The 27,985-nt window shown below is 46.5% G+C and overlaps 1 protein-coding gene across 4 annotated transcripts in view; it reads right to left on the reverse strand.

The window, feature by feature from the left end:
* Positions 1 to 27,878, reverse strand: part of WDR59 (WD repeat domain 59) — a 49,288-nt gene extending 21,410 nt beyond the window's left edge. Inside the window, exons 1-15 of one of the 4 annotated variants that reach the window (XM_021408897.1) lie at positions 27,466 to 27,483; positions 24,671 to 26,262; positions 23,564 to 23,613; positions 21,533 to 21,668; positions 18,059 to 18,144; positions 17,116 to 17,196; positions 15,124 to 15,161; positions 12,950 to 13,038; positions 11,939 to 12,055; positions 10,923 to 11,000; positions 9,762 to 9,918; positions 7,727 to 7,806; positions 5,444 to 5,588; positions 2,241 to 2,365; positions 1,236 to 1,400 (exon numbers count right to left, since the gene is read on the reverse strand). In XM_021408897.1, the coding sequence (XP_021264572.1) occupies positions 1,236 to 1,400; positions 2,241 to 2,365; positions 5,444 to 5,588; positions 7,727 to 7,806; positions 9,762 to 9,918; positions 10,923 to 11,000; positions 11,939 to 12,055; positions 12,950 to 13,038; positions 15,124 to 15,161; positions 17,116 to 17,196; positions 18,059 to 18,144; positions 21,533 to 21,668; positions 23,564 to 23,604 (1,338 nt within the window). In that variant the 5' untranslated portion in view covers positions 23,605 to 23,613; positions 24,671 to 26,262; positions 27,466 to 27,483. Of the gene's footprint in view, positions 1 to 1,235; positions 1,401 to 2,240; positions 2,366 to 5,443; positions 5,589 to 7,726; positions 7,807 to 9,761; positions 9,919 to 10,922; positions 11,001 to 11,938; positions 12,056 to 12,949; positions 13,039 to 15,123; positions 15,162 to 17,115; positions 17,197 to 18,058; positions 18,145 to 21,532; positions 21,669 to 23,563; positions 23,614 to 24,670; positions 26,263 to 27,465 lie in introns of all 4 variants that reach the window. The other 3 variants (XM_021408899.1, XM_021408895.1, XM_021408896.1) reach the window with 3 other exon arrangements.

Below are 27,985 nucleotides of genomic sequence, written 5' to 3' on the forward strand. Positions count from 1 at the left end.
CAGCTTGAGTCATGGTTACATCTGCACCTTCCCACATCCTTTTTCGTCTGCAGAGCAGCAAAGTTGCCAGCCTCATGAGATTACAGGACCAGAGACATCCCAGAACACCCACTGGAGCCACACTTAGACACTGATGTGTGGTTTGCTTCAAGGAAAGCATGACTGACCTTTGATGAGAGCACTGAGGGTTCACCTAGCTTCAGCACACTCTGATCCAGGATTTGGGCTTCTGTATTACTGTAGCTCATACATTCCACACCAGTTTGTGGCAAACTGGATCCAGCTCTTTCAAGAAGGAACCCAGACAGACTCATCTGCCTGATGGACAAGCTTAGGCCTAAGCCTGAGCCGACTTTGCTCCAAGGTAGCCACTGCAGCCCTAAACATAACACTCTCAGACTTGGGAGAACCAAACTATCGAAGACTGAGATACTCGTACACTTTGAAATCCCTGGTTCTTGCTTCTTCTCCTTAAAGAGCAACTTCTCACCATTCCTTTGGATTCAAACACAAACCATTTCTGCAGCAGTCAAATAAAAAAAAAGAACCTCACCTCTCCAAGGAAGACACAAAGTATCTGTGATCCTCTCCTCTGCTTTGAGCAGAACACAACAAAATGCAAGGACAGCGAGTCCAAAGCCAGCAACGCTCTCTGTCACTACCTCTATCTGCTTCACATTAGGAAATTGCCTAGCACTTCATCCTTTCTTTGTGGTCCAAAGGTAAAATAAGCCTGCTTTCCTAGTGCTCTTACAGGAGTGGCAAGGGAGAGTAGCCCTTGCTGCTGGAGAAGGGATTTCAGCAGCAATAGGACTTCCTACCCCAGTTGGTCAAACACTTGGCCTGAAATTAGAGGGATCTGTGCAAAAAGTTTAAAACAGTTCCTGGAGGTGAGCAAGAAGCAACGTGCCAGCTCAGAAATACCATCCTTCTCCAACCGGATACTTTGCTGGTCATTTTGTCCATTATGGGGCTTGGGGCAACTGTTCTAGAAGGATGTTAGGGATCCTCAGGCAATACACATCACAGTGACACCAAGTTGCAGAGAAAAACACGTGTTCAAAAAGCATCAGTGAGGAAAAGTACTGGGCTGCAAGGCCAACAAATACCTCATCCTACAGGCTCCAAAATACATTAGTTCAAATGGCAGTCTGAGGTATATCTTCAGCAAGGTCTGACTGTCAGAAGTCCAGACACCAGGTGTCGAGCATGCGTCTAGCTGTAGGACCACATACCTTCAGCAGCTTGGCCTTCATGGAAGCAGTGATGGAAGTCGGGTTGATGAACTGGAAGGATGGTGCAGCATTATTGGGATATTGGACAGGGAACATCACCAGCATCCTGACTCTGTGGTTGCCACAGTGCACTGACACTGTGCAGCTACGATTCACCGCATCCATCTGCGTGAGGAAAAGCAACTGCTTTGCATTCAGATCTCCAAGGACCTTTAAACTTGCAGTGGCTTCAATTCATGCTGAGGGGCTGATTCCCCTGCACACCCATAAGATGAAGTTGTGCTGTTGTCAAGGGCAATGAACACAGTGACAGCAAAAAAAACAGGGAACAGCTTTCACCAGCAGACTGCCAGTCCAGCAGCATCTGGAGACTCCTGCCAGCCCAGGCTGCAGCAGGAGTCAGGCTGCTCCCAACAGCTGCCGCACCCCACACCCCTGCCCTCGGCCACGGAGCACTTCAGGTCTGGTGCAGTAGTAACAGGCACCAAATACCATATAGGACTCTCAGGAAGGTATCTGAGGATGTGAAACCACAGTGGTAGGGAAGGATGTCAGGCAGCAGCCCCAAGCCTGCCATTCCAGCACTGCCCTGGGCCTCCAGTCAGTCTCTATGCACAGAAGAGGCTCTGCTGTGCAAGGGAGGTGCCAAAACTGAGGGCCAGAGTGTGGGACAGTGAAGGCTGATCTGACTGAGTTCAGAACCAGTTGAAATGAGATCAGCTGCACGTACTGGAACAAGCCACTTTGCAGTTTTGGCAGAAGAAAAAAACACTCCAGCCTCCTTGGGGCCAGTGCCAGCATGGTTACTATGCTGAAATACCTCCCTCACTCCCAGTGTTTGAGATTATCCTCTTTTCTACTACCCATGGCCAAAAGGATCTCTACAGCTCAAAATAAACCTTGCTTACAGGCAGCAGTCACTGCAGCAGGAGAGTTCCCTTCAGAAGGCTCTGACGAGCCAGCTCGCCCATATCCCCTTCTAGCAAAGTAGTGAAAGGAAACTACCTCCACGTTGACATTTCTGATCTGCACGTTGATCAGTGAGAACTCCTGCTGCAGCGTTTGAGGCAGCCCCAGTTGGTCTGTTTTCTTTCCCACCAGAAGGTCATTCAGGAAGTCTTCTTTTAAGGCTGACAGAAAAGATGCGGTACAGGCAGAGGCAAGTTAGAGCAGACCTTTGGCATGCAATGCCAAAAGGCAGCCAAGAAAACAGGCTGTTTTTTGATATATGAAAGCATGAGTTCTACCTGGCAGAGCCCTGTAAGCTGGAGTCTAAGCTGTCATTTAGAGGAAGACTTCAGAGCCTTGTTCATAAAACAAACAAACAATCTGTCTGCACACTGGTTTCCCAAGAAGGTTACAGAAGCCATCTGTACTCTATGAAGCCCTAAATGGTCTGGTCTCTACTCAGTTGAGACACCACCTCCTCCCTGCACAGCACTGCCAGACACGAACAGATGAACTGGAGCCTCTTGGTCCAGCAGGAAAGAACTACTGCCAAAGCAGTCTCCAGGAGGAGCTCTGGTCTTTGGGATTCACACTCCACCGCTCTTGGCTTTCAGGGAATGCGTCCAAAGGAATTGGATGAATAAGGCTTTGGGAGGCAGGAGAGGGTATTTCTGGCCTTAGGAGAGGTTTAATTAATTTACAGCAGCAGTGCCCATTTAATGTTGTAAAGCATTCTAGTGAACAGTCCTTAATGGCTCATTTAAGTGCCGGATCTAGCTGTCCTCTACCACTGTCAGTATTTTTCAGAAGGACAATAGCCTCTCAAACAAAGAATATATTGAAAAAGCTGGGCAAGTGCTGCTGGGCACAAGGAATTATGGTTAAGATAGCCAATCTGACTGAGTTTCAGAAGAATTGGTCACTGCCTGCTGTGTCTGGCTGGCTCTTGCCTTGACCCCTACATGCCTCCATTAGGACAGGTGAAGCTCCCGTTGAAGGGGGTTTTGCTGTGGCAACCCTTCCAAAGAAGGCCAAACGTGTCCTTGGAAACATCATCAAAAGATACAAGGGATGTCCCATTTACTCAGCTGTCATTCTCACCTTGATCTCACACAGACTATTCTTAGTGAGAAAACAGAAAACAAGAAATGCAAAAAGCTACCCTTTTACAGGGGTTTGCCTGAAAGTCACTGTCTTTGCTGCTGGGACAAATATATCTGGCTTTACTGCTGCCCAGCTGGTTGCTGAATTTGGATAGGTAGGATGCTTAGCTAACCATTCCTGTTTGTGATTTTATTATAGTGCTTATATATACTTCGCAATAGGGAGTTGAAAAAGGATTAAAGATCAGTGGCTCTCAGGGAAGATAATTATTTCTAGCTCAAAGACACCACCACAGCTTAACTAAAAAGCCATCTCCGAGGTTCCAAAAAATGGGCACTGTCTTCCCTTAGTCTTCTCCCCCTCCTCCTTTTCAATTAGTTTCTAATCTCCAAAAGCCCACATATCTGTCCAGATTCCTAACGATCCTTTATAGGCAACAGCCAGCGAGGAGAGCTGTACACTGAAGACACAGCTGGTGTGCTTTCCGATTTATCTGCAGAGCACTGTTCTCTTCAAAGATCCCCCAAAGTGCTTTACTAATCTAACATGGAGACTTTGCAGTGGAAATTAAGCCACCTCCAGGGTGGCTTACATCAACAGTCCACAATTGCTTGTGGACTACAAAGAACTGAAATTCCTACCTAGAGACTTACTTGTGCACTGATCATGAAATCATACCATTTGCAGCAAAATCTACTCTGCCACAGAAAAGTCATTTTAATTCCCTTTGCAACAAAGGAAACCTCACTGGGCCTGAACCAAAACCAGACCTATACAGAAGCCACACCATGGATGCGGCCTTGTCAGGGACAGTGAAAGACCCTCTCCACTGGAGCGATCAGGTAGTCAGAATGACAACCCTTCTCTTAATACTCCCAGCTGGAGCAAGAGAGGCTATGCTTCCTCATACAGGATTGCTCACGGTGAGCACAGATAGCCAGAACATCTGCTATCATTTTATAAAATCCTCAGGTAGACAGGAGTGCTGGCAACCTTTAGAAACTTGTTCTGCGACCATACAGGAAGGCTACAGAGGAACTTCACTAGGCAGAAAACTTCTAGTGTCAGGAAGAGCTCCCCTAAGGGACCTCACGGTTGCCTCTGTGATTCAGAGAACAGTTATTAGACCATTCCCTCACCTTCTCTTCAGCTTGCTGGTAACCCAAAAGGAGAATTAAATTGCTTTCCTGTAAACCTGCCACATGGAGATCCACTGTAACACCCTGCTTCAGTATAGAAAGGAACTGTGAATTTAAACCCAAGCTGACACAGACATGGGAGCACCCAATTCTTCTTCCTCTTCTTCCTTTAGATATAGAAACCTCTTTAGATGGCTTTTTCCATGTGCACATCACCACCTTGGGTCTCAGCTGCTGCAGCCTCTTCTGTTTTATTCTAATCTCTTCAAACACTATTACCCTGAATGTTTAACCTGGCCAGAGCCTTAACCACACAAGCCTTGCTCCACATGCCTGCCTCTGTTTGCTTTCTCTTCCATAAAGTCAAATCAATGCTCACTGCGAAGCTCTATCCAGCTGTCTGGTACTCATGGGGTAGAGCTAACAGCCCTCTCCCTCTGCTCTGCTAGCCTTCAATCACCTCTCCCCAGCACGTGAAAAAAAAAAAAGAAAAAACAAGCAGCTCTCTCCATACTACTTTGGTAGATGGGAGAAGACACTGCAAATATGTCAGCGTCCTTCTTAGATCCGTTCACATCCTGACTGTGGCAGAAGGATTTAGATACTAGGCTAGCAGTTTGTGTCACTGCACTTTATCCATGAACCTCCCTTTCCCATGGATCTCATTCGTCTCTCAGCTTAAACTGAAATGCATTCTTAAGAACCAGAAGTGATTTTCTGATTACCTTATTTTTGGCGGGAAGCCACAAAGATGACCTAAAGGCAATGCTATTAAATGCTACTAGTGACAAGGAAGAGATTTATTTTACAACTAGAATGACATCACTGTGCTGGAGGAGAAAAGATTTGGTAGGACAATCCTGAGAAAGCCCTCATGTTCTCTCTCCGTTCGGACTGGAATCTGTTAATCTTTGAAACAACACCAGTTTCTGCTCTACCTATAGTGTTATTTTCGTAGGCCATGATGCATCTTCTTCCCAATACAAAGAGAGCTGGTGTTTGAGTTCCCCAACTCATCACTTGCCTCACCTTCCTCATCCCCGTGCCCAGAGTTATGTTGGGGCTCAGAGTCCTGGGGTTGAAGGGTCTTGTCCGGCTCAGGCAGAAGAGAAATCCCATCGATGAGGTCATCAACTCCATCCAGGATATCATTAGCACACAGCTGAAAAGAACAAGCACACCAACATGCCGCACAACAGAAAACAAAGAAAAGCCAACACTAAACAACTAATTTCTGGATTTGCAAGGTGAGTCTGCGCACTCTACAGTCACAAACCTTGGCATTATTTCTTTGACAAGATAGGCTGTTTTTCCTCTTTCCAGCATTCTCCCTGTTGTCACTTCTGAGTGCCTTGCTTGCTTATGGAGTCACTTAATTGACATAACCAGCCTAAGTAACAGAGGTTTTACTTTAAACTAAAACCGATATGCCTTTAACACTTTTAATTAATGTGTGTGTGTGTGCATGTCAAAAGTCAATTTTTAGATCATATGTGACAGCAGCATGCTTTCTGCTTTTGATATTCACACTTCTGAAGAATTAGGAGGCCCAGGTAAATACTATAAGCCCTAGTGCTTTACATTCTGTCCCAAAAAGAGACCATGAAAACTTAAAACATAAGTTTGGCACAAGAAAACAGGAGATGAAGAGAAGAAACACAGGGAGAAGAAAGGATAAGGTTATAACATAGCAAATTACAGTACTGGTCACCAGCAACATGCCATCGTGTGTAGCTTTATAAAGACCAAGAACAAGAGGGGAGCAGGAACCAGCAGAGGATGAGTGAAGTCTTTGATACAGACAAACAATTGGTTTAAAGGCAGGACAGAAATAAACTATTCACAGCTATATCATGTAGGCATAAAGGGTCACTTTTCACAGAGAAGGTTTGTTACAGACCTGCAGGACTCCTGCAGGATCTGTGCTGGGACACATGCTTCTCAACATATTCATAAAAAACCTAGAATAGGAGGTGAATAGCGACATGACCAGGTTTGCTGATGCCACCAGGTTATTCGGGGTAGTAACATAGTGGCTGACTACCAACAGTCAAAGAAGGACCTGACAGGAAAGATGAACTTTGGTTCAAATAAATATAAAGCAATGCATATAGGCAAAAAATGACAAGTTCAAGCTGACTGATGGAGCAAGACATACAGATCAGAATAAGCTGATGTTTTCATGCAATTACACCCAACATTTTAAAAGCAAACTGAATACTGGGAAATCTTTGCTAAGAACAACATTCTGATCCCCATCCCAAAAAGTAGCAGAGCTGAAAAAGGGTCACGAAACGCAAAAGGATGATCAAAATTCTCACATGGGAGATGAAGGACATCAGGATGTTTTGACTAGGCAAAGAAGGCAGCTGAGACCTACAGGCAACAGGTCTATATGACAAATCTACAGACAAGTTCGTGTAAGACTGATTGCTCATTTCATCTTCAATGTTAAGAGCAAGTACGTACCAGAAAAAAACTAGCAGGTAGCAAAATTAACAAATGAAAGGAGCTGTCTTCCCATACAACATGCTGAAAAGCCATGAAACTCCTTGTTCACAGCACGTTTAGGACGACATATGTACACGAGTCCAGGAAGACAGAACAAATCTATGGAAGTGAAGCCCATCAAGCTCTACCAAATACAAAGATGGCAGGCTTGGTAGGCGTCTAAGCTGTAAACTACAGGAGAACGGGAGGGCATTTGAGAGAAATGTCACTCGATACTTGCTTCATTCTTACCCTCTTCCAAGACATCCACAGCTGAAGATGAGACAAATAGGGCAATATGGGCCATCCTGGCTGTATGAACCCTCTGCTCTGACCCAGCAGAGCTGTCCTAGCTTGCTTTAGTATTTTGTAATTGCGGCCAGACAGCAAAACACCAGAATTCCTCCTGCCTGCACCTGGCCAAGAGTCAGTGGCAACATGAGAGGAAGCAGAGGGTGTGATTCCTGCATTTACCTGATACCTAGAATGCCAAGAATAGTCTGGCAGCCACAGAGGTGGCATCTTCAGAGGCAATCGGGCAGTGACTGATCTCTGCCTTCCCCAAAGCCTTGTATGCTTACTGCTACATGATAAAGTGGCTTTGCAAAGGCACAGAGAGGCCTCAGCACAGGCCTCCCTGGGGACGTTTCTCATCACATCTGGGCTGGAGCTGAAGGGGGAAGTGAAGTGGCAGCTTGCTGCTCTGTGTCTGCAGCTGTAGGATGTTAGAAGAGTGACTGGGAGTGCAAGGAAAGGGAGGTGAGTCCAGCCTGTAAGAAAACTGCCTATGGTTTTAGAGTGTTTACATACCCTCTGCAGCTGAGAGTCAATCCGCCACATCCGCAGAGTCTGATCACGGGACCATGTAACCAGCTGGTAGTCTTTAGAACCTAAAAAAGACAGAAACTTATAGACTCAACTGAAAACTGAGACCATATCTCAGTGCTGCTTTTAGTGTAAACAGAAGCAAGCAACCCAGCAGGGAGGTCATATGGATAAGGCACTACACTGAAAGGAAGAACTTCGGAATCCCATCCTGCTTTGATTTGACCTAGGCCATTATCCCTCCCCCTGCACCGTGGTTACCATGCCTCTAAACAGGGTATAATTTACAGACAAAAGCCACAAAATAAATATAACAAATGTGATACAAGTTTTCAAACTAGGAGTGAACAAGATTGCCTGTAACATTTATTTAAGCAGAAGAAGTGATGCAGTTGAGAAATTGATTTATTTTTACATTACTGTAAAGTTGGAACAGGTGATGAACTAAAAGACATTTTAAGATGCAGACGCTTAAAAACATTTCTGAGCTGCAGTAGCTGGCCCAAGGCATCCCTCTGCTTCTGAAAGAGTTGGTTGAAGCCAAGACACGATCAGGCTGTAAACAAATACATCTAGACACATACTATCTAGCAGCAGATAAAAGTACCAGGAGCTATTTATGTCCATGTTTAGGCCTTGTAATACAGTTTTTATTTCCCTTGTTAAACAGCTGCTGTTGCTTAAGAATTCGCTGCTGCACAACTGCTTCTTACACCCCTTTGCTGAGGCACAGTGGCTGTCTAAATTCAGCACTGCAGATTTTGTGCTAGGAGATTTGCACTATCTTGAGGTATCTTGGCTGTCTTTGCATTGAAGTGGACTGGGAATGCTTCTGTGATTAATGTTGCTTGAGAAAAGCATGACTTCCAGCATTGGTATGCATATATGAGTTCAACTGAGACAGCACAATTGTGGTTCAGGTCTGCTCGAACATTTACACACAAGCTTTCTTAGACTGCACCTCCAGACCCTAACACAGTTCTATATGCTCACCTCTTTTTCAAAGAAAAGCAAGAAATAGAGAAGGTGACTTAACTGAATTGTCCCAGCAACTAGTGGCAGAATTGGATCAGAATTCAGATCTCCTAAATACCAGTCCAATGCTCTGTCAACTTCACCACCAGTACCTGGCAGGTGCACAGGCTCCAAGGTCAGAGATTACAGTACTGAACGTCCCTGAGAAGGAGAGCAGGAGTCCCACAACATCCCTGAGAACCCGTGCAGGGCTCCCATTCACTTACAGACAGCTATGCAGTGCAGAGATGAAACTGACTCCCAGCTCAACTGTGAGCCAGTAATGCCTCCAATCTGGAGTTTCCCACCAGCTCTGCATGCTTTTACACTGCAAAGCAGTATCATCAAAGCCAGGCATGCTCATTCTGTCGATGGCAGCTGAAGTTCTGGAAACAAAGCTGCGCTCTGTGTCATTATCCAACCTCTAATACGGAATTTCCTATATTTAGCTGCCTACACTGGAAAATGCAGTCAGGATTGAACTCTGTCAGCATCCTCCCCATCCCACGCTCTCCCTCCCCTGCCTTTGCCAGCATATGGATAAGGAGGGAACATTGGTTCTGTGGTGTGCAATATGCTAGAGGCTGTGATCCAGGCAGCAGTGTGAGGGGTTAACTGGTTAGCCTGCAGCTCTGAGCAGGGGGAGGGTGCCTGCACTCATACACCCATCTAATAGTTTGTACAATTTATTCTGAAAGATACATTTAAAAATAGACTCACAGGGGAGAGGAAGCAATTAGAGTCACCGCTGACCCACTCAGCATTTGCTGAATTTGCTTTGCTAGCATGGAAACAACAGGGCAATGCTTCTGAGGCCACTTCGATAAAACAAGTGGAAAACAGCTGTAGCTTGGGGGGAACAGCAGGAGGCAGGGGCAGGAAAGCAAGCTGGAGCTGCTCCAAGGAAAGGTAAGAGTCAGAGGGTGACAGCACAAGCATCGCCAGGAGCCATGGAAAGCTGATGGCAGCAGTGCAGGAGAGAGAACACTTCCAGCCCTGAACTCACCTTCTTTCTGTTTCCTCCACTGAAACTCCAGCACCACATCATCATGTCCCACAAAAGTATGGACAGGTGTGTTCAAGTCAAAGACGTTCCAGAGAAGTAGGCTGTTCTCTCGTCGGAGCTGGGGGACCATCACTGTCACCAGCCCATTGCTGAAAGGCTTAAGAGAGAAACACCCTTTTGGTTAACCTTGGGGAGGTACGCTTCCCTGCTGTTACCATCTCTGTAATTCTCTCCGACTGCCATCCATAAGAACATGTTGGTTTTAAATTAGCTCAGTACTAAGCAGAAGCAGGCCTTAAAGCACAAATGAGAAGGCAACTGCTGTGTAAAACTGGCATCTTAAGAGGGAAAAGATGTAATATGCTTAGAGAGATTCACTGCAGCTCACTTCGGACTAGCCACTTCTTTCTGCTTCTCCCTCACTTATCAGCTGTGAGGCTCGAGTGATTTCAGCGTTGACTTTTCACATGGGATCCTTACTGCAATTTGCCAAGCATTGTAAGAATTGCTTCCTTGGGACTGAGCCGTGGCAGATACCCACAGCTGTGATGCTCAGAGGAACACTACAACCCCATCTTACAGCCCCACAAGGGGATGCAGAAAGGGGATCAAAGCCTCAAGAGACAGCACTGACTTCAAGACATATTCGGATGTCCAGGGAACAGAACAGGTATGACTAATGTTAAGAGCCTTAGCTTCACATAGCCATGCATTTGCTCTGTAAAAAGGCACTTCTTGGATCTGACATGCTATAAGAACCCAGTGTGCCACAACTGGAGATTCCGGGAGCACAGGAAGCCCTCAGAGAGGGCAGAAGTCTGTGCTACATGTACCAGTGCTGGACTTGAGTGAAGAAATAGAACAGCGGTAGCAGCAGCTGCTTTCCAAGCCTCCTGCTCCCAGAGCCGACCACTCACACCTGAGTTTTATCCCCAGCAGGATGCCAAAGACTGGGATCTCACACTGGCAGCAATTTCTTCTCCTGAGTGCCCCCATTGCAGACATGGCTTTTGTAGGGCTTGTAATCACCATAAGGGACTTTAAAATCAACTCAACATCAAGTAGAAATGTTGAGAAGCACTGCAGCAGTTCTTTATTTAACATGCCTTCACGAATTTGCTCTCACAGCATAAGCGGGGCTGGTGGGTGTTTCTCACTCACCGTGTATCTTGCCTTCCAGACAGGAACCTGGCAGGGAAGGATATTGAGGTATTTCCGAGGCTGACGGTAATCCCAGAACTTCAAAAAACAAACAAATAAACAAACCAAACAACAAAAACATCAACCAAAAGACAAGCAAAGGCACAAGTCAGCTGGCCATACTTTTAAGCCACAGCTTTCCATGTTGCTTGTAGATATAACAGTGAGAAATGTGCCAGGGTGTGCACAGCATCATTAGTAACCCTGTTCATTAACAACAGAGATGGCCCCGAAGGATGAATACCAAGCGATCAGCATCTGGCAGCAGCTCTTCGACAACGAGTGACTTGGGGTAAAGTCCACAGTGATCACAGCTTGAGTAATTAGAGCATGGAGACAGGCAGCCTGCTTGGGCTTCCAGAGCCACGAGGTACCTTGCAGGTCTGGACTAACCAATGTGCCAGTCCAGATTGGAGGCAGGCCCACCTTGCTGTTACTGCTAATTCTGTAATGAAGAACCTAACCTTTTGCTTTGGTAGAATGCACACCAATTGTATTCACCTCAAAGCTTAGCTAAACGCAAATAAATTCCATTTGGCTGACATACCAAGCACACTGCTCCTTCATAGCAACGCTTTCAGACATACTGGTAAACCAATTTGACATGAATATGGGAACCCCAGAGACTGGAGCATGTCTCCCACCAAGCTGCTGTAATCAGCTTGAGACTGACAACTCCACATTTTGGGAAGGAGGCACTGCTGGCAAGCAACAGGCAGAGGCAGCTGTTTTCAGCTTCTAGTCACTGCATCTGTGTTAACTATGGCAAGCACACATGCACCTATCCTGCAATCACTTCTTTATGTCTACTCTGTAAGCACACCCCTGGTTCAATACAAACAGGCTGCCAGAAAACAGAATAAGGATCCAGGATCCACATCTTGCCAATGGCAAGCACTGCCCAACACATCAACAGAAGGGAATCTGCTCCACTACCCTGATATCTCCCAGGCAAAAGTCCCAGAAACAACACTTACCCTGACAGAGTTGTCCTGGCTGGAAGTGGCCAGCGTGTACTCATTGTCAGGATGCCAATCCAGACCATGGATTTTAGAGAGATGAGCTGCTAAGTATTCTACTGCAGTGCTGGGTTTCTGGAAGGAGAGACATTTTCCTTCTCAGCACAGGACTTCTGAAATTTGGTCTAGCTCTTTATACATCAAAGAAACACTTGAACAAGGGCAAGAGGTAGAACACCCTCCTGCCAGGGGAAGGTATTGGCTCAGTAAAATAGCAGAAGGAAAGGGGCTGTGAAAGGTGTGGTAAATTCCACAGTAACCAAGCGCAGTCTTGCACCACACTTTATGCTCAGTAAAACAGTTAAGTACTCTGAGACCAGCAGCAAAGTGTAAATGGGCATAAATAATGATCAGAGGGAAGGAACACCTCTCCTACCAAAGAAAGGTTGAAGAATCCGGGCTTGCTCAGTATGGAGAAGGTTCCAGGGAGCCTTCATTGCAGCCTTCCAGTACTTAATGGGAACTTTAAGCAGGAGGGAAAACAACTTTTTACATGGGAAGATAGTGATGGGAATAGAGGGAATTTTTTAAACCCAAAGAGGGAAGATTTAGGTCAGATGTTAGGAAGAAATTCCTTGCCCACAGGCAAAGACTGACACTGTGAGACGCTGACACAGGCTGCCCAGAGGAGCTGTGGATGTTTCATCCCTGAAGGCCAAGTTGGATGGGACCCTGAGCCTTGATCTGGTGGGTGCTAATCTGCCCACAGCAGGCAGTTGGAAGTGGATGAGCTTTAAAGTCCCTTCAACCCAAACCATTCTAAGACTCCACGATAATTTCTGGGGAAGGATGTTATCAACATGTTCTCTTCTGTCTCCTGGGTTCAAGACTCTCTTGTTTAAATCACTCCACAAAAGAGACTGCAGATAAAGCAGTAATTTTTCCCCAGTATTTATCTGTGACAAGAGGGAAGACTGCATCTGGGAGGGGGGAAATTTGCACAGGCACTTCAAGAGATCCTCAACTCACCCTTTTGTCCCATATTCGGACATCCCCATCGTGGCTTGTTGCTAAACAGTTGGCATTCTTCTTGTTCCATTTGACCTGGGAGGCTCCAGCTGCAGCACAAACAAAGCAGGTCAAAATGAGCAACTAAAAAGTGGCACAGCACACTCCTGACCCGTTCTTAGAGCTGCTCCTAGGACAAGAAAAGCAGTTGACAGGAAAGGTACCCCAGAAGCCAGCATGAAGGCTAGCATGAAAACGACGAACTCCTGATTTCTCATCTTTGTGTTTGTGCCCTGAAGACATTGAAGCAAGTGTGTTCCAACTGCATGCTTGTTGTACCACGGGCTGCACTGGATTAAGATATTCATGCCCATTAGCTCATATGGAGCAACTTCTTCCAGATGAGAACTGCACATTCATTAATCCTCTCCCCAGATCCTTCCACTTTCATTTAAGCTACCTCCCAGTTCTCAGAGACAGATTCATCTGACTCCCCAACACCCTCTGTACTAACAGATGCCATACATGGCATTAGTGATACTGATCTATTATTAAAGTAGAGTTGTGGGAGAAGACTGTAGTGCAGGTGGACCACGTGTCTGGCCACACTGGGTAGATCAGAAGGTCAACCTAAGAAACTGCCAAAATACACCACAAATCAAGGACATGACAATATGGTAAAGAAACTGTGAGATGGTCCAGGTACCATGAGGGACTCAGTCAAGGGCCTAAATAAGATGCTGGCTGGAAGTTTCCAATACTAAACTTTAGTCAACGTGGATTGTTCAGACATCGTAAGAAAAATACATGTTCTATTCATCCTTATTCTGCCAATATTTTCTAAATATTTTAAGCCATCAGAAAGTTGAGGTCAATGAGAAATCTGAACGGATCTCACGGCCTGCTGCTATGCCTTCACAACCTACCTCCTGCTGCACAGCGAGCAGATTCATCCTGTCAGTCTGACAAAGAGCTAGTCCAGGGGTAAAGAACTGCCAAGAAGCTGCCATCTGATTGAGTTGATCCACTCACTGAAGGGCACACAAATGTCTGGACTAGCACTAAAGAAAATCAGGCATGGGAGGAAGGAGACTCTGGGGAGCTGAGTACTGGTCTGGCTCAGCCAACCTATGAAACCTCACCCAGGGCACCAGAACAGAGTGCTGCACATCTCTGATTCAGTACAATTTTTGCTGCTTCTCTCCAATTCAGAAAGGTTTCTGCACTGCTGTGGCCGAGAGGTTTACCAGCTGTGAGGGATGGGGGAATCGCTGCAGATGCGCAGCCAAAGGAGATCTAAGCAGTAGAACACGAGATGCATGTTATGAGGACCACTGCAGCACCTGCAACAGTAGTTCATTAAAAGGATATGTTTTGCTTGTCATCCAAACCTTGCTCTGTACCAACAGGCTGCTGGTCAGGACAGACACACAGCACTTGCCAGCAGGGACCATCACAGGTGACGAGACTGGGCACTGCCAACAACCATGACAGCTGCCTTTCCAGAACAACTACTGCTCACAGAAAGCATCTTCACATTATCACAGCAGCTCCCAGCACACTGAATGTGCTCCAGGGAAGCACCTAGCTAGGAGGCAGGCTGGACAGTTGGCAGCATTCAATACCACTGCCTGGAGTGTCGTTCAGGTTTTCATTTGATTCAGTCGAACATGAAAGGAAAGGAGAAATTGCAGACAAGCAACACACAGAAGACAAGTGGTATAGTTAAGCAGGGTAGAAGCTGTTCATGTTTAGAAGGTACACATGCTGTTTGACTGCCCTGCTGAAGGTTCCGCACACTTAATTTCATCAGTCTTCTCACTCCACCTTTTAAACAACCCCAGTGAGTTCATTTTTCCTTCTGCTTCCACGCCATGAATCCCACAACTCCAGCTGGCTAGCAGGCAAAGGAATGCAGAAACTCCTTTCACTCACCCCTAAAAATCAGCAGCACAAGGAAACTTCTGCACTTCACCCTTATTTCACATCCCTTCTGCATTCTGCTCCTCTAACAGGAGTTGTGAACTGAAGCCTCTCAGGCTGCTCCTACATAGGACAATCACACACGGTGGCACTTCTGTATTCCACTATGTTCAGCCTCAGAGCATGGAAAAAGGGAGGAATAATAGCAGAGGCACACAGCACTGAATTTTGGTATTAAACATGCCTTCATCACGCATACAAAGCATACTTACCCACTGCAGAGAGCGAGACTGTAGGCTTCCTGGTGTCTCTGAAATACAACACAAATAATCTGAGTACCCATGGCACAGCCCAGCAAGTCCAGCCTCCCCAGTGAGCTCCTCACTGTTCCAGGACTAATTTTATTGTTGTTTCTTGGGAGTTAATGCACCTTCTGCTAACTTAAAATGGTCAATCTAGGAGTGAGAGATGCCACATTAAATGAAATAAACAAAGAGGTAACCTGCTGAAGGACAACACCCATCACTGCCACGAACCACAGCAGCAAGGTTAGGCCCTAGGATGGAGATATAGGGGACGTGAAGGAAGAGAAACACAGGTTCAGGGTGGCATGCTGCAACTGGGCAGGCAAAGGGAACACTGGGCTCACTGAAGTGTTGCTGTAGGAGGCAACAAAACAGTCTTTCCCAGAAAGACTAAAAGGAACAAGTAGAGCTGTTGAAAAACTCAACACAAGCCACTGCTGTGTTTGTCAGGCCTTAGCACACCTTGATTCAAGGCAGATGGAGCAGGGACTTCAGAGCAAAGGCTTCATGTCCACAATACAATAACAAAATTAATAGGAAATAAAGCCAGCTGCACAGACTCCACAGATCAATTTCTGCAGTGGTATAAGTCACTGTGGCACCACAACAACTTGCAGCAGCTAGGACATGAATATAAGCAATAATTCAACTCTTGACATTGCTCATCAGGAAGTTACCTGCCCTTTCATGAAAAATATCACTGGAAACAAAGAATACCCCCTTCAGCTTGTTAGGTTTGCTGAAAAGAAGAATGTTTTCTGGAATTAAGTGCAGCTCTCCCACTAAGAATTTCTGTCTAATCCAAAAGTCTATTTGCATGAAATATTAAGTGGGGAACTTCCAGCTACCCTTACTGCAGGGTTACCTCCCTAGGGCTTCATAAGCGACAGCTGCTTCACCAGGATGTTCCTTTGCTGGAGTCCAGCAGCCCTTGGATCTCACTGCCCCAGGAGGCTGAGGCATTATTAGCACACGTGGGATGCAGAGGCTAGTCAGAAATCATCTGAGCAGGCATTTTTGGACAACTGATACAAGCAAAGACAAAATGCTGGAAGGGCACTACAGAGTTAAATCAGGGTTTCTGATACAGCCTTCAGAGACCTCTTTCTTTTTTCCGCTTGATATTAAGATAGTATCACAGGAAAAACACAACTACCAGTTATCGTCTTGCTCTGTCTTTTAATTACACATTAATAATATATTGCCATTCTCAAGCACCATTTAACCAAGGATGTAAGTACTTTATAGGAGCTAAGCAAGCCTCAGGATACCCTGGTGCAGTGGGGTTATGTAATTATCCTTCTATTATAACTGTACAAGGGAGGCAGAGGGGAACAAAGTGACTTGCCAGGGGTCATAAAGTGCTGCAGCACAGCCAGCAAGGCAATCCAGGAGTCCCAGTGCCAGCTCCTTGTTTCTCAGGTGTAGAATGTGAGGTTTTAACATTGGTGGGTTTGGACCAATCCGTTACTGTGAAATTACTCATGATAGAAAGCACCAGGAATACAAAGAAGTCACAAACCAGAAAAGGCTCCTGACTACTGCTCACACCACTGAGGGAGAGTCAGCCACAGTCACTGCATTTAGAGGAAAACGACTTTAGAATAATGAAATGATGCTCATTCACCCAGCTAAAGGGAAAAAAAAAATTTGAGGAAAATGCCTGGGTTCCAGGAAAAGCTTCCAAGGAAAGATCTGAAGTAGTTAGGGAGAGAAGCCAGCTGGTATTACTGCCAATCAGGAGGATGCCTGTTGCTTAACCATACCTATCTGCTTCCCTTCCTCGACTCTGAGCTGGCCTTAAAGCAGGGAAACAGAAGCCGTTCTTTGAGACTATGGGAAGTAGATGTAGACCCTGCAAGCACAGCAAAAAGCAGTGCCCCTCAGCACGTGCAAGCTGCTAATTATGGAAATGAGTCAAACGATTTCCCTGCAGTGCAGAAGTATCCTGATTCTTACTTGATGTCCCAGATGTAGATGTATGTGTCAACAGAACTGGTGACCAGCAGGTCTGGTTCAAACACTGACCAGTCCAAGTCACTGCAAATACAAAGACATAGTAGGTCAACAGAGAAAAGCATTGTTAGCACCTATGTCCAAGCTCCCAGTACATTTATTTGGCAAATTCACAGCTACTCCATGACCTCTACTCAAACTTTTCAAGTAAAAAGCAAGATCTTAATCATTTCTCTAGGTAAATTCCAAGAAGCACTGAAATGCTTCTAAGTAAATTCCAGTGAAACATCCTCCTAGCCCTGAACTTTATAGCTATCCCATGTGTTCTCTTTCCTCCACAGCAAAAGGCACACCATCTCAGTGAGTTCCCAGTTATCACACATGCTTGGCATCAACCCTTTGTTCTGTAATGCCTCCCTCTTGGGCTCACCAGCTGCACTTGGGATACAAGCAGCTTCCAGGCAGCCCAAACAACTGCCATTTTAATTTGCTGCCATTACTTCCCACAGTCAGGAGCTGGAGTAAGACAATGCTAGTAAAGTGCACCTTTAGAACTAAAGGCAGAGATCTCCCATGCACCACTAACCTGCTGTGAACTTCATCTTTGGGACTGTTTGCTTTAATTCACCTGCTACCACATAGAAATATGGCTGGGATTCAATTTAATAAGCATGCTGCTATGTGTTTCCCCGATGATGGTTGTTGTTCATTACAAGGACAGTAGCCTAAGGCAATGACACTGGAGCCATCAAAGTCTAAGCTGATATACTGGGGAGAGCCACTTCACATCTGACATCTTCTCCAAATGGTAAAGTAAGATGGAGGGACAGTGAACAACAAGAAGCTCAGAATAGAGCCTGAGTAGAGCCAGGACAGAACCATTCATCTGCTATGAAACAACCCACTGTTTTCTACCCAGTAATTCACAGCACCAGTTGTTCCTCACCTGATCACACGCGTGTGTCCTTGCAATGACGTGCAAACCTCCCCATTACCTTCCTTCCACTTATACAGGTCAACTCGCTGGTTGCTCTGAAATATAAAGGAAGTGAGACTGTGCCAGGCAAACAAGGCAGGACAGGAATCCACATGTCATGACCAGGTTCCCTACCCTTTGAATACCCTGTTAGCAATCGGTCCCCACTGTGAACAACAAAGCCCTTGCTTGACCAAAAGCAGGAGAACAAAGATGAACTTAGCAGCCGCAAGGCCTCTCAAAAGCCTACACTTTCATTACACCCACTTGAAATTGGAGATAAACAAGAACAGGAGAAAAATCACATTGCAAAACAATTCCATAAACTGATGTTCTCAGAACTTTTACTTCTAAACAACAAGCTGTAACTGTGGGCAACAGGCAGGCAAATTTTCTCTGCAGGAATAGCCTGGCAGCCTGTTCACATACACAACCAGTTTTCAGCAAGGGGGATGATGGATCACCACCGGCCCTCCTCAGCTCTCCCTCGATTCCCTTCTGCAATAATCAGGGCCGCTGCCAAATGAGAACAGCACAGTCTAATGGTTTCAGGGTCACCTCCTCAAGGGTACTTCCATTTTGCCAGTTCAGGAAAAACTAAAAGATTTAAGTGCTTATCACTAACTGTAAACCACAGGAGCAAACCAAATGAATCAATGACAACGTTATTTAGGGTTTCTTCATTCATTCCAGGAATAAATCCTCCCAGCCACACAGTTACTTGAAACTAGCCATTGTAGTTTAAGTTCACGTTCTGCTCCACTCAAAATTCACTTCAGCCCAGGCCAACTCTCATCCTTCTGGGACAGAAATTGCCTTTTTGGGTGCACACATAGTACCAAGGTCTTGAGCCATGACTGGAAATTCACAAACAAAAGCAGAAACAGAATCATAGAACATCTCCAGTTGGAAAGCACCCATAAGGACCATCGAGTTCAACTCCTAACTCCACACAGAACCAAACAACAGGACTTTAAAATTTGATCTGCATTAGTCCCTTGTTTTCAAGTGTACAGGCAAGCAGAGGTAAAGATAATAGGGAACAGACAAATTTTACATTTTGTGGCTTTTTTTTCCTACCCCAAAGCTGCTTCTTAAGAATTTGAACTTGCAGATGGAAAAAACACTCCAGCCTTCCCTTAAATGGGAGGTCTCCTCCCAGCTCAGCAATAATATAACTGCATTTCTCTAATAGCTCACAGCAGGGCTGCAGAAGAGCTTGGGGCAAGGAAAACTGCTTGCATGTTTCTCATTGAAAGAAGGATTGAAGGGGGTAGAGTGAAATTACCCAGTGGAATTTGTCCAGGACTCCAGAGCTGATGCTACAAGATAAGAATGTCCAGAAGTTTCACAGGCTCCTAGTGGAACATCTCATGTAGAAAGTACTGCCTATAGCACCAGGCATGGCAGGATGACAGCTCCTTCCACCAGCAGCACTTTATAAAAGCGCTTTCAAAAAGGTGCTTCTCGTGATAACAATCAGCATACACTTCCAACAATTTCATCACCCTCCTGTTCAAGCACTTGTGACCACACAAAAGGAGTAACAAGGATCTAGAATGGAAAACAATAGCATTTCTGAAACAACGGCTTAGGAGTCCCCAGAAATGAGCCAGAGGGCAGACAGAGCCAAGAACAGCAAGAGGACCTGCTTCGGTTCTTCTGGAAATAAGCCAGAGAATGAGAAGCCCTTATCCAAGCACAAGGACAGGCTTCCACTCTGACTGCACCACTTCCAATTAATAGCACTGCAAACAGAGCAGCTTTTTTTAAGCAGGAGGGAAGCCTTTTGCACTCCCTTTCCATCCACAGCAATGCAGAGGTACACAATGTGGTACACCTGTGGTGGCTCCATATGACAACCTCAGCAGAGGGCTCTTGGAGAACTGATGGCCAGAAACAGCATACTGCACCTCCACAGAGCTGAATCCAAGCTAACTTAGCCTTCCCTGTATAACTTTACTCCCATAGGTACAGCCCAACGTAAACACATCCACACTGCCTCCAGAACTGAACTGGAACACAGACCTGATACCTTCCACTTCTAAACAAGGCAGGCTAAATTCTAGTCCTGGAACAGGGCCAGACTACATCAGCACCAAAAAACTAGCTAACTGTGAGATGGGTAAGGAAGTGATTCTGATCCAAAATGAGAAAGCTGTCTGATGCTGTCTTGGGGATTTGCTACCCGATGTGCATCTGTTCCCATCTCCAGGAAGGCCCAGCTAAGACTGGAGATGACCAGTCACTGAATATTGCCTTCACTGTGTGTTTGAAAAGAAGCTTTCCTCCTCTACTCACAACCTGCACAGAGCACTCCTTATTTGGCTTTGCTTTTCATAGGCCGTATCCAGAAGTGGCACCAAAGGACACCATCTGGCAAGGTTTATTAGCCCTCCACTTAGAAGATGACAGCTGCTGAAGGCACCTGAAAGATGTCAGTCATTTACCAGAGCTGAGAGGAGAAAGACTGGGGGCCGGGGAATGTCAGAGGGCAAACCAATAAAGGCTGCTAACTGGCAACACTGGTCCACTTTAAAGATCATCTTTAATTTCAATAATAGCTAGTCCCAGAAAGAAAAGGAACAAAAATCATCTTCAACTAAGAGTTTTCACGAAATAATAGGAGAAACCTCCCCACCTTACTTATTTCAGGACTCATCTACAAAAGCAGAAGCAACCCAGCAAACATACCTCACCATGACAATAGTCTGCATCCAGTTACTACCTGTAGCTATCAGCCCCAGTGCTGCAGCAAAGGCTGCTGCTGGCAGCTGAGCATGCTGTGCAAACAAGCTACACAGCACCACAGACAGAGATCAGAGCTAAGAACTGCACTCAAGTCTCAGATGGCCATTAGATCAGCGCTGTTTAAACATGGCTTGCACTAGTGCTTCTTCACACCAGCTGATTTACTTCTCCACACATTTAATAAAAAGTCCTCACTGACCCAGTCCCTGCCTTACAAGGTCAGATTGTTACAGTGGTGAGCCGGTATTGACTTGTGCTATTTACAGTCTGCCTGGTGCACCACATCCCAGGAAGGTAGGGAGGCGAAAACAAAACAGCACAGAGCAAGAAATTCAATAAGTGCACAAATCTCATAATAGAATGGAGGTTAGAAACAGAACAACCCCTCCCCCTTCCTTCCTTCCTTCCTTCCAGAAAAGGACTATTCGGATGCCTGATTTATCTGGCAAGGTGCTTTATAAAAGACAAGGAAGCAAAACTAGATTCAGCGCTTACTGACCAATCACTGAGAACCAGCGAGCCAAGTACCTCACCTCACTGGCAGTAAATCAGAATTAGGCCTTCATCTTGCTATGTGACTTGCAGAGGCATGCCGACATCAGCTCCACAAAGCCTTCCAAGTGTGCAGAATTCCACCCATAAAAAAACTGGGGAAGAGTATGAGCCCTACTGCTTTTAAATGAGTGAACTCACCGAAGCTGCAAAGTAGTACGCGCAGCTGTCGTGCGGGTTCCACTGCACCGCCCCGATGTCCCACTTGCTCTGTCGGGAGATCTTTCGATGGCCCTCGTTCGGTGCATCCAGATTGACTATGTAGAGGAAGCGGCGGCTGCGAGGCACAGACACAAAGAGGTTGCATCGCACACGGCTGATTTCAAAACTCAAAGCTCACATGGAGCTTACAACCAAGCAGAGGAGCACCAAGGGAAGAGTTTCACATGAATGCACCTCCCTGATAATGCTACTTTTGATAGCAATTCCAAAAAAGACGTTTAGAAAAAATAAAGTGAAAACACTGAAATTAGGCAGAATCTGCAGATGCAATGGGCAGCTCAGTCTACAGAAAGCAGGACACAAAAGCAAGCACTGGGAAATGCTGCAAAGACATACAGATACACTTTGTTGGACTGGTGCCGCAGCAGAGAGGATGTGGCCAAGGGTGGGAGTGCAGAGCACTGGCTTCACAGGAGCCAGCTTCACCCTGTAGAGGCTGATCCGAGCAAGAGTCGACAGGCCCTGACAAACATGGCTGAGAGTGTTCACACCACAATGTCTGGGGGCTTGGTTCTGCAAGCAGTACAAGCACAACTGCACAGAGCCAGCTCAGCTGCAGCAGTGTATGAATGTGGGTGGACACAGCACTGCACTGATCTGGTTATATTATTGACCTGAGCTAACTCTACATGCAGAAGAGAGGTGTCTGCGTGCTGCTGAACCCGAGCTCTATTTCCTGCTGGATGTGGCCAACTCCCCATAAGCTAGGCAAGGTAATCCCTCCACAGTGTGATTCATTTCTCAAACAAGATAAAGTTCCCAGAAATAACTGTGAGCTCGCTGAACTCTAATGGAAGGCCAGTACCAAAACGTATGGAACCATATCTAATTAACCACATCAGCATCACGTGGTGAGCACACAGCTGCTCTGAGCACTGAATTCTCCCAAGAGAAAGTACACACAGAACACCTCTGTTGCCTTTCCAGGACTAAGTCCCCAGGGCAGGGCTCCCTGCTCTGAAGAGTGAAGATGCTGAGGGCTCTGAGGCTCCTATGCAACTTTAGAAGAAAGGAGACAAATCCTGAACAACTACTGGAGAATTTTGAAAAGCAGCTGAATCTGACAACGAATAGCAGACAGACTGCCCTCAGCTCACTGCTGGCCCAAATAAACTTGAAACTGGGTGGGTGTAAGGAAGAGATATCAAGTTAGACCCAAACCAGCTGCTCAGCTGCTGCTCCTGTGCGTGCATAGCTGCTGGACGAAGGGACAGGGCTCTGCACGGCGTGGAGCTTCTGTTGGCAGAGCCACGCACATTCTCAGCAGCAAGCCACAACCAATGCAAAGCAAGCACAGTCCCCTGGTGTCCCCCTCATATCCCACTGCACATCCTACAGCTGATTTATCAAAGGTAGAGAGACATAAGGCAGAGAGACTAGCATGCACAGGAATACATTACTGTCAGATCAGCTCTGCTAATACCTCATGGATGGAGGTGACAACGGTGAATTATGTAAAAGGAAATGGGAAAGCAGAGGATAGAAAATAAGCCTGAGAAAACCAAGGCAGGAGGTGTCTGGCTCTTCATGAGCATCACCCTACACTGAATCTGTAAAGTAACTGGTCAGTGACAGAGAGGAGCTTGGCTCCTCTCACCAAGCACACCACAGGAGTCTTTGGGGCAAATTTCATCTTAAGCAAATGACAATCTGTATTTCAAGCACAACCCAAACAGCGCTTTCTGATGCTCCACCTCCCATAAGCAGATTTGGGAAAGCATACATCAATAAAGCCATAGCAGCATTTTATTTTGCTGTTGTTACCGGCTTTAAACTCTGCATCCCACTGGAAACGTTCCCCAGAATCCTCTTTGTGAAACCTTGAGCAGAACTCAGCTGCACCTTTCCAAAACAATTCATCAGCCCTTCAGCTGAGGTCAGCCTGAAGGTTGCTGATTTGGCTTGTGGAAGTGACTGTCATACATTTCTAATGGGGATTGTCACACTCACCCTGAGAGTACTGCATGCTGTCCCAGGCAGTCCACTGACATAGCAGTTGCCTGTTAAAGACAAACAGAGAACAAGATTAAATTATACCCGTCAGGTCGGCTTCTTAGTCAAACACACAGCTCTGGGGAGGAGCTCGGGAAAACCTGCAAGCTTATCTTCAAGGCATAAACTGCTCTAAGAGTCAAAACTGATCTCTCTCAGGGACAGCAGAAGTAACATCCCTTAAAGGATCACGGATGGGTGACAGGATGCAGCAGTCGACTCCGGGATGCAGAACAGCACAGAGAAAATATTCTTTTTTAGAGTAAATTGAAGACAAGATGTGGCAAACACTATTTCAAGCACTTGCTTTGTTCTCTCTGCTCTGGCGATCACTGCTGCTGCCTTTCAATCAGCAATCTCTCATAATCCTTATTAATCAACCTCTGCTCCTGCTCAGGGGCTTTTTCAGCCACTCTCCTGTTGCAGGGCCAGATTTAATTACATACGTACAGAGAGATAAAAGTGCAGCCATTTGTGTATGGCTGGTCTCCAAACAAGGGATGGCTGAGAGGCATCAGAATTTACCCCTTGTGTAGGAGGCTAAGAGAGAACTTAACTACCATAAGGAAAAACAAAAAACAGAAAACCAATCGCCACAAAAAAACTGTTTGAACACCATCACCCTCTCTCTGTTCAGAATGGAATTGGATGATGGATGATGATCTCGTTTACTTGCCAGGAGAATAAAGGAAAATTTGACTTTAAAAGCTGAGCAGTTCGTCCCATAAACATAGATATGTCTTCAAAGCAGATTTAAGCGTTCACAGCGCAAAAACAGAACATGCCCCACATTCTTCAAACTCACTGCTGTCATCTTCAAAGCTAACTCTGAAGGCTGAGCATGTCTCTGATGCTGTTGGCAGCTCCGCCAAGTACGCTGAGCACGGATTCAACAAGACTTTGGGATGTCCCTCAGCTGCTACTTACAAGCAGCACTAAAATCAAACAACATGACAATCCCATTCCATTTCAATCACAGCTGCCAGAAGAATAACCATCGTAAAAACCTGTTTTTTCAACCATTCTGCAAACTGCCTGCCCAGCGCAGGAGGAAGGCTGCATCACCTGCTTGCAAGCGCCCCAGCAGCACCATGGGGTTGTTCTTCACTGGAGATCAAAGGACCACAAAGAGAAGAGCTATCACCCCACCAGGCAAATCTTCACTACCTCTGCTGCTGCAGGATCCACATGCTTCCACCGCTTCTTCCTAGGTAGCAAACCTAGTTTTCCAGCGAGGTTTTCTCATCCTAAAACATCCTAAAAGACTTTAAATAAGCAGCCAGCTTCTAAGTCTCTAAATGGTAACAAGATAATTCCAGCTTCCTAGATCTTCCATCACCTTGCAAAAAAACGGTGTGGGTTATTAAATTTATTTTAAAAAAATCAAGCAGGAGAAGGAAGTTTTCCCAGATGATGCATATTTCTCTTGCGATGAATTAGAATGAGGATCACTGAAAACATTACTGGAACCAGAGCTTTCTCATGTGATGAAGTGCTCGTCAGCCAACATATTTCATACAGATTTGGCCATCTTTCCCCAAAATTGAATAACACCAGTCAATTTAAAGTGATTGATCACTTCATATACAAGTTTATTTCTCTAGTGTTGGCACCATAATCTCATAAATCCTTATAAACTGTTTTTAATAATGGACATTGGTAAACTGTTTTTCCAGGATCCGAACATCATAAGATGTAATGACTAATTAGAATGAACCTTCCTGTGTCAGGTTGCTACTACAAGGGTCACAAATAAAGTCATTTTATGGCAAGACCTTCCCTACAATATTACAGTCCCTTACCTAGGCAACAGGGAAAAAAAAAACAAGCAGCTGTCAGGTGCATTTTATGTGCTTTGCATATTGACACATAAGTCTTCACAGCACAACTTTCCAGAAGGGGGAAGCTGAAACGGAACAAACCAACCTGAAACTGTTGCTTTATCCTAAAACAACAATTGGACTAGCTAGAACTGTAGTTTATAATACCAATTTTCTGAATAAGCTCATCTGAAAACCACCTCTGAGTCCACAGCCCAAGCAGTATCTCAGAATTTCAAAGCTGACTGGGGCATTGGACCCGATTCCTGCTAGGCAGGCCAAGGAAAACACGTTTTCATACCTGACCTCACATAAATTTTGAATCTAGCCTTGTTATCCCTCTTCACCTGAAATACAACAGACAGACCAGATTTGCCAAGACTTTCAAGAGCTGCAAATTCTCAGCAAGACAAACTCACTGCCTGTGCAGCTCACTTCACTTCTCACAGTGAGTTGCCACGAGTGGTTTGCAGCTGGATGTGGTAAGCACAGACAGCCTGAGGGTCACATCTCAGAAAAGCATCGACTTCCGCCTTGGTTGGTTTGTATAGAAAGATGTCACCCATAGCCAATACTGGCCCCAAGCTACTCTACCATTTTCAACTCAAAGTGTTGCTTGTTGGGTGCTGTAGATTTCACACAACACTCTGGCATGGAAAATAAAGGTCACTGCAGTTCTTACAGACATGTCACATCTTTGACTCTTTGAAGTGATGTCAGTTTTGGGGTAGGGAAGTTGGAGACAGCACGGCCACCAGGCAGAGCTCAAGATCCGTACAGGAGATAACAGCTGAGGTGTTTCAATTTCTCAAGCTCAGGTTTCCTATCTGCAGGCTCCTGAAAAAAAAAAACCTCAAACCCAAATACGTAAATAAGTTCATCCTGAAACCAGCAGCCAAGCGGCCCTGGACACTGCAGCTCTCTGGTTTCACACGAGAGCACAGGCGAGTCAGAAAGATCACACCAGAGTAAACCGAAGCGACCAAAATACCAGCAGTTAACCTCCCTGCTGAGGTATGCACCAGCACCACAGCAAAACTGCAGTCAACTGCAGCAGAGGATTCAAACACCTGTTCTTCCCCCCTCCACTCCCACATGCAAGTCATTATGAATAAGCGATCAAATCATGAGGCACATATCTCCTGAGCCAGATGCAATTTGAATCTGTGATCTGGGAGTAAGTACCTTCATATCTCAGCTTCCTGAGAACAAATCCTCACCAACGGACAGGACTGCTTTACACATTTCAACCAGTAGGAAAGCAAAACCAACATGAAGCTTTTCAGTGCAGAGCTGACAAGCTCTGTTGGCTTACAGAGGGTAGGCTGGGTACAACATGCAGGATTTAGGGGCCTGGCTGGGAACACATTACTGGCACCGATCTAGGACACGAGAATGAACAGAAGATGACTGCAGACCTATTTTTTATTTTCTGGGTTTCCTGGGCTCACCCACCAGACTCAGCTCTGTGAGAGAAATGGCAATGCCATGGCAAAATGCTTTTCCTCTGAACAGCCTGAAGGGAGCTCTGCTGCAACCTGCAACAAAGCAAGGGCTGACCCCTCTGCTATTAAAACCCTAACCTGCTATTCCTGCTGATCACCCAACAACTCTATTGCAGCCAGCAAAGGAGCTGTGATGGTCTCAGAGGAGAAATTTAGCGATGAGTACGGAAAGTGGGAACGTCTCCTATTAGGCCTGCCAACAGAACTGGAAAAATGGACCCTTTTAGAACCAAGATTGGAAATAAAGCACCTCATGAATTAACCTGTTTCCCCATGAACTGAATCAACGACAAAAACACCCAAAACCCCGTAAGAACGTTCACTATTTCTGCACCCCGGGTCAGAGCCCTGCACCCCAGCCCCTGTGTTCTCGGAGTGGGAAACAGCGACTAGGCCCAAACCGAGCCTCCTCAGCAACCCCGCGCCCACAGCCCTTCAGCCCGGCCCCAGCCCCACAGCCGCCAGGCGCAGACCCCACGGGACGGCCCTGAGGCTCGGCGGGGCGGGAGCTCGCGCTGCTCCTCAGGGGCCCGACCTGGGCGTCGCGGAATTCCACCACCACATTCTCGCTGCTCCAGCGCGCCGCCATCTTAGGCCGCCCCAGCAACGCCCCGACGCCGGCCTCGGCGGGGCGGGAAAGGAGGTCTATGGGATGCGCATGCGCGCGGTGCGCAGCCGCCTCGCGCACAGGCCGCTGGGATTTGTAGTCTTTTACCGCCTCTCTTCTCGCGCAGCCCCCGGCCTGGCGCCCCGGGGAGGCGGGGGGTGCTCCGCGCGTAGGCCGCAGCGCGCAGCAGGGCCCGCTCGGGGGTGTGTGCGAGGCCGGCGGGGCGCGGAGCCGCGCCGCCTGAAGCGGCTGGGCCTTCTCGCTGCGCGAGTAGAGGCAAAGGCCGTGCGGGGCCTCGCGGCCCCATGAGGGATCGGCGGTCGCGCCGTGCGGCCTCAGGGCACGCTGACGAGGCCCTGTGCCGGCCGGCAGCAGCGCAGGGGTTAAGGGCGGCGGGCCGGGGGGGGCCGGGGGCGGGAGCATGCGTGCTGCCGGTCTCCATTGTCTC

The sequence above is a fragment of the Numida meleagris genome, chromosome 10 (genome assembly GCF_002078875.1).
Source record: "Numida meleagris isolate 19003 breed g44 Domestic line chromosome 10, NumMel1.0, whole genome shotgun sequence".
NCBI classification, from domain to species: domain Eukaryota; kingdom Metazoa; phylum Chordata; class Aves; order Galliformes; family Numididae; genus Numida; species Numida meleagris.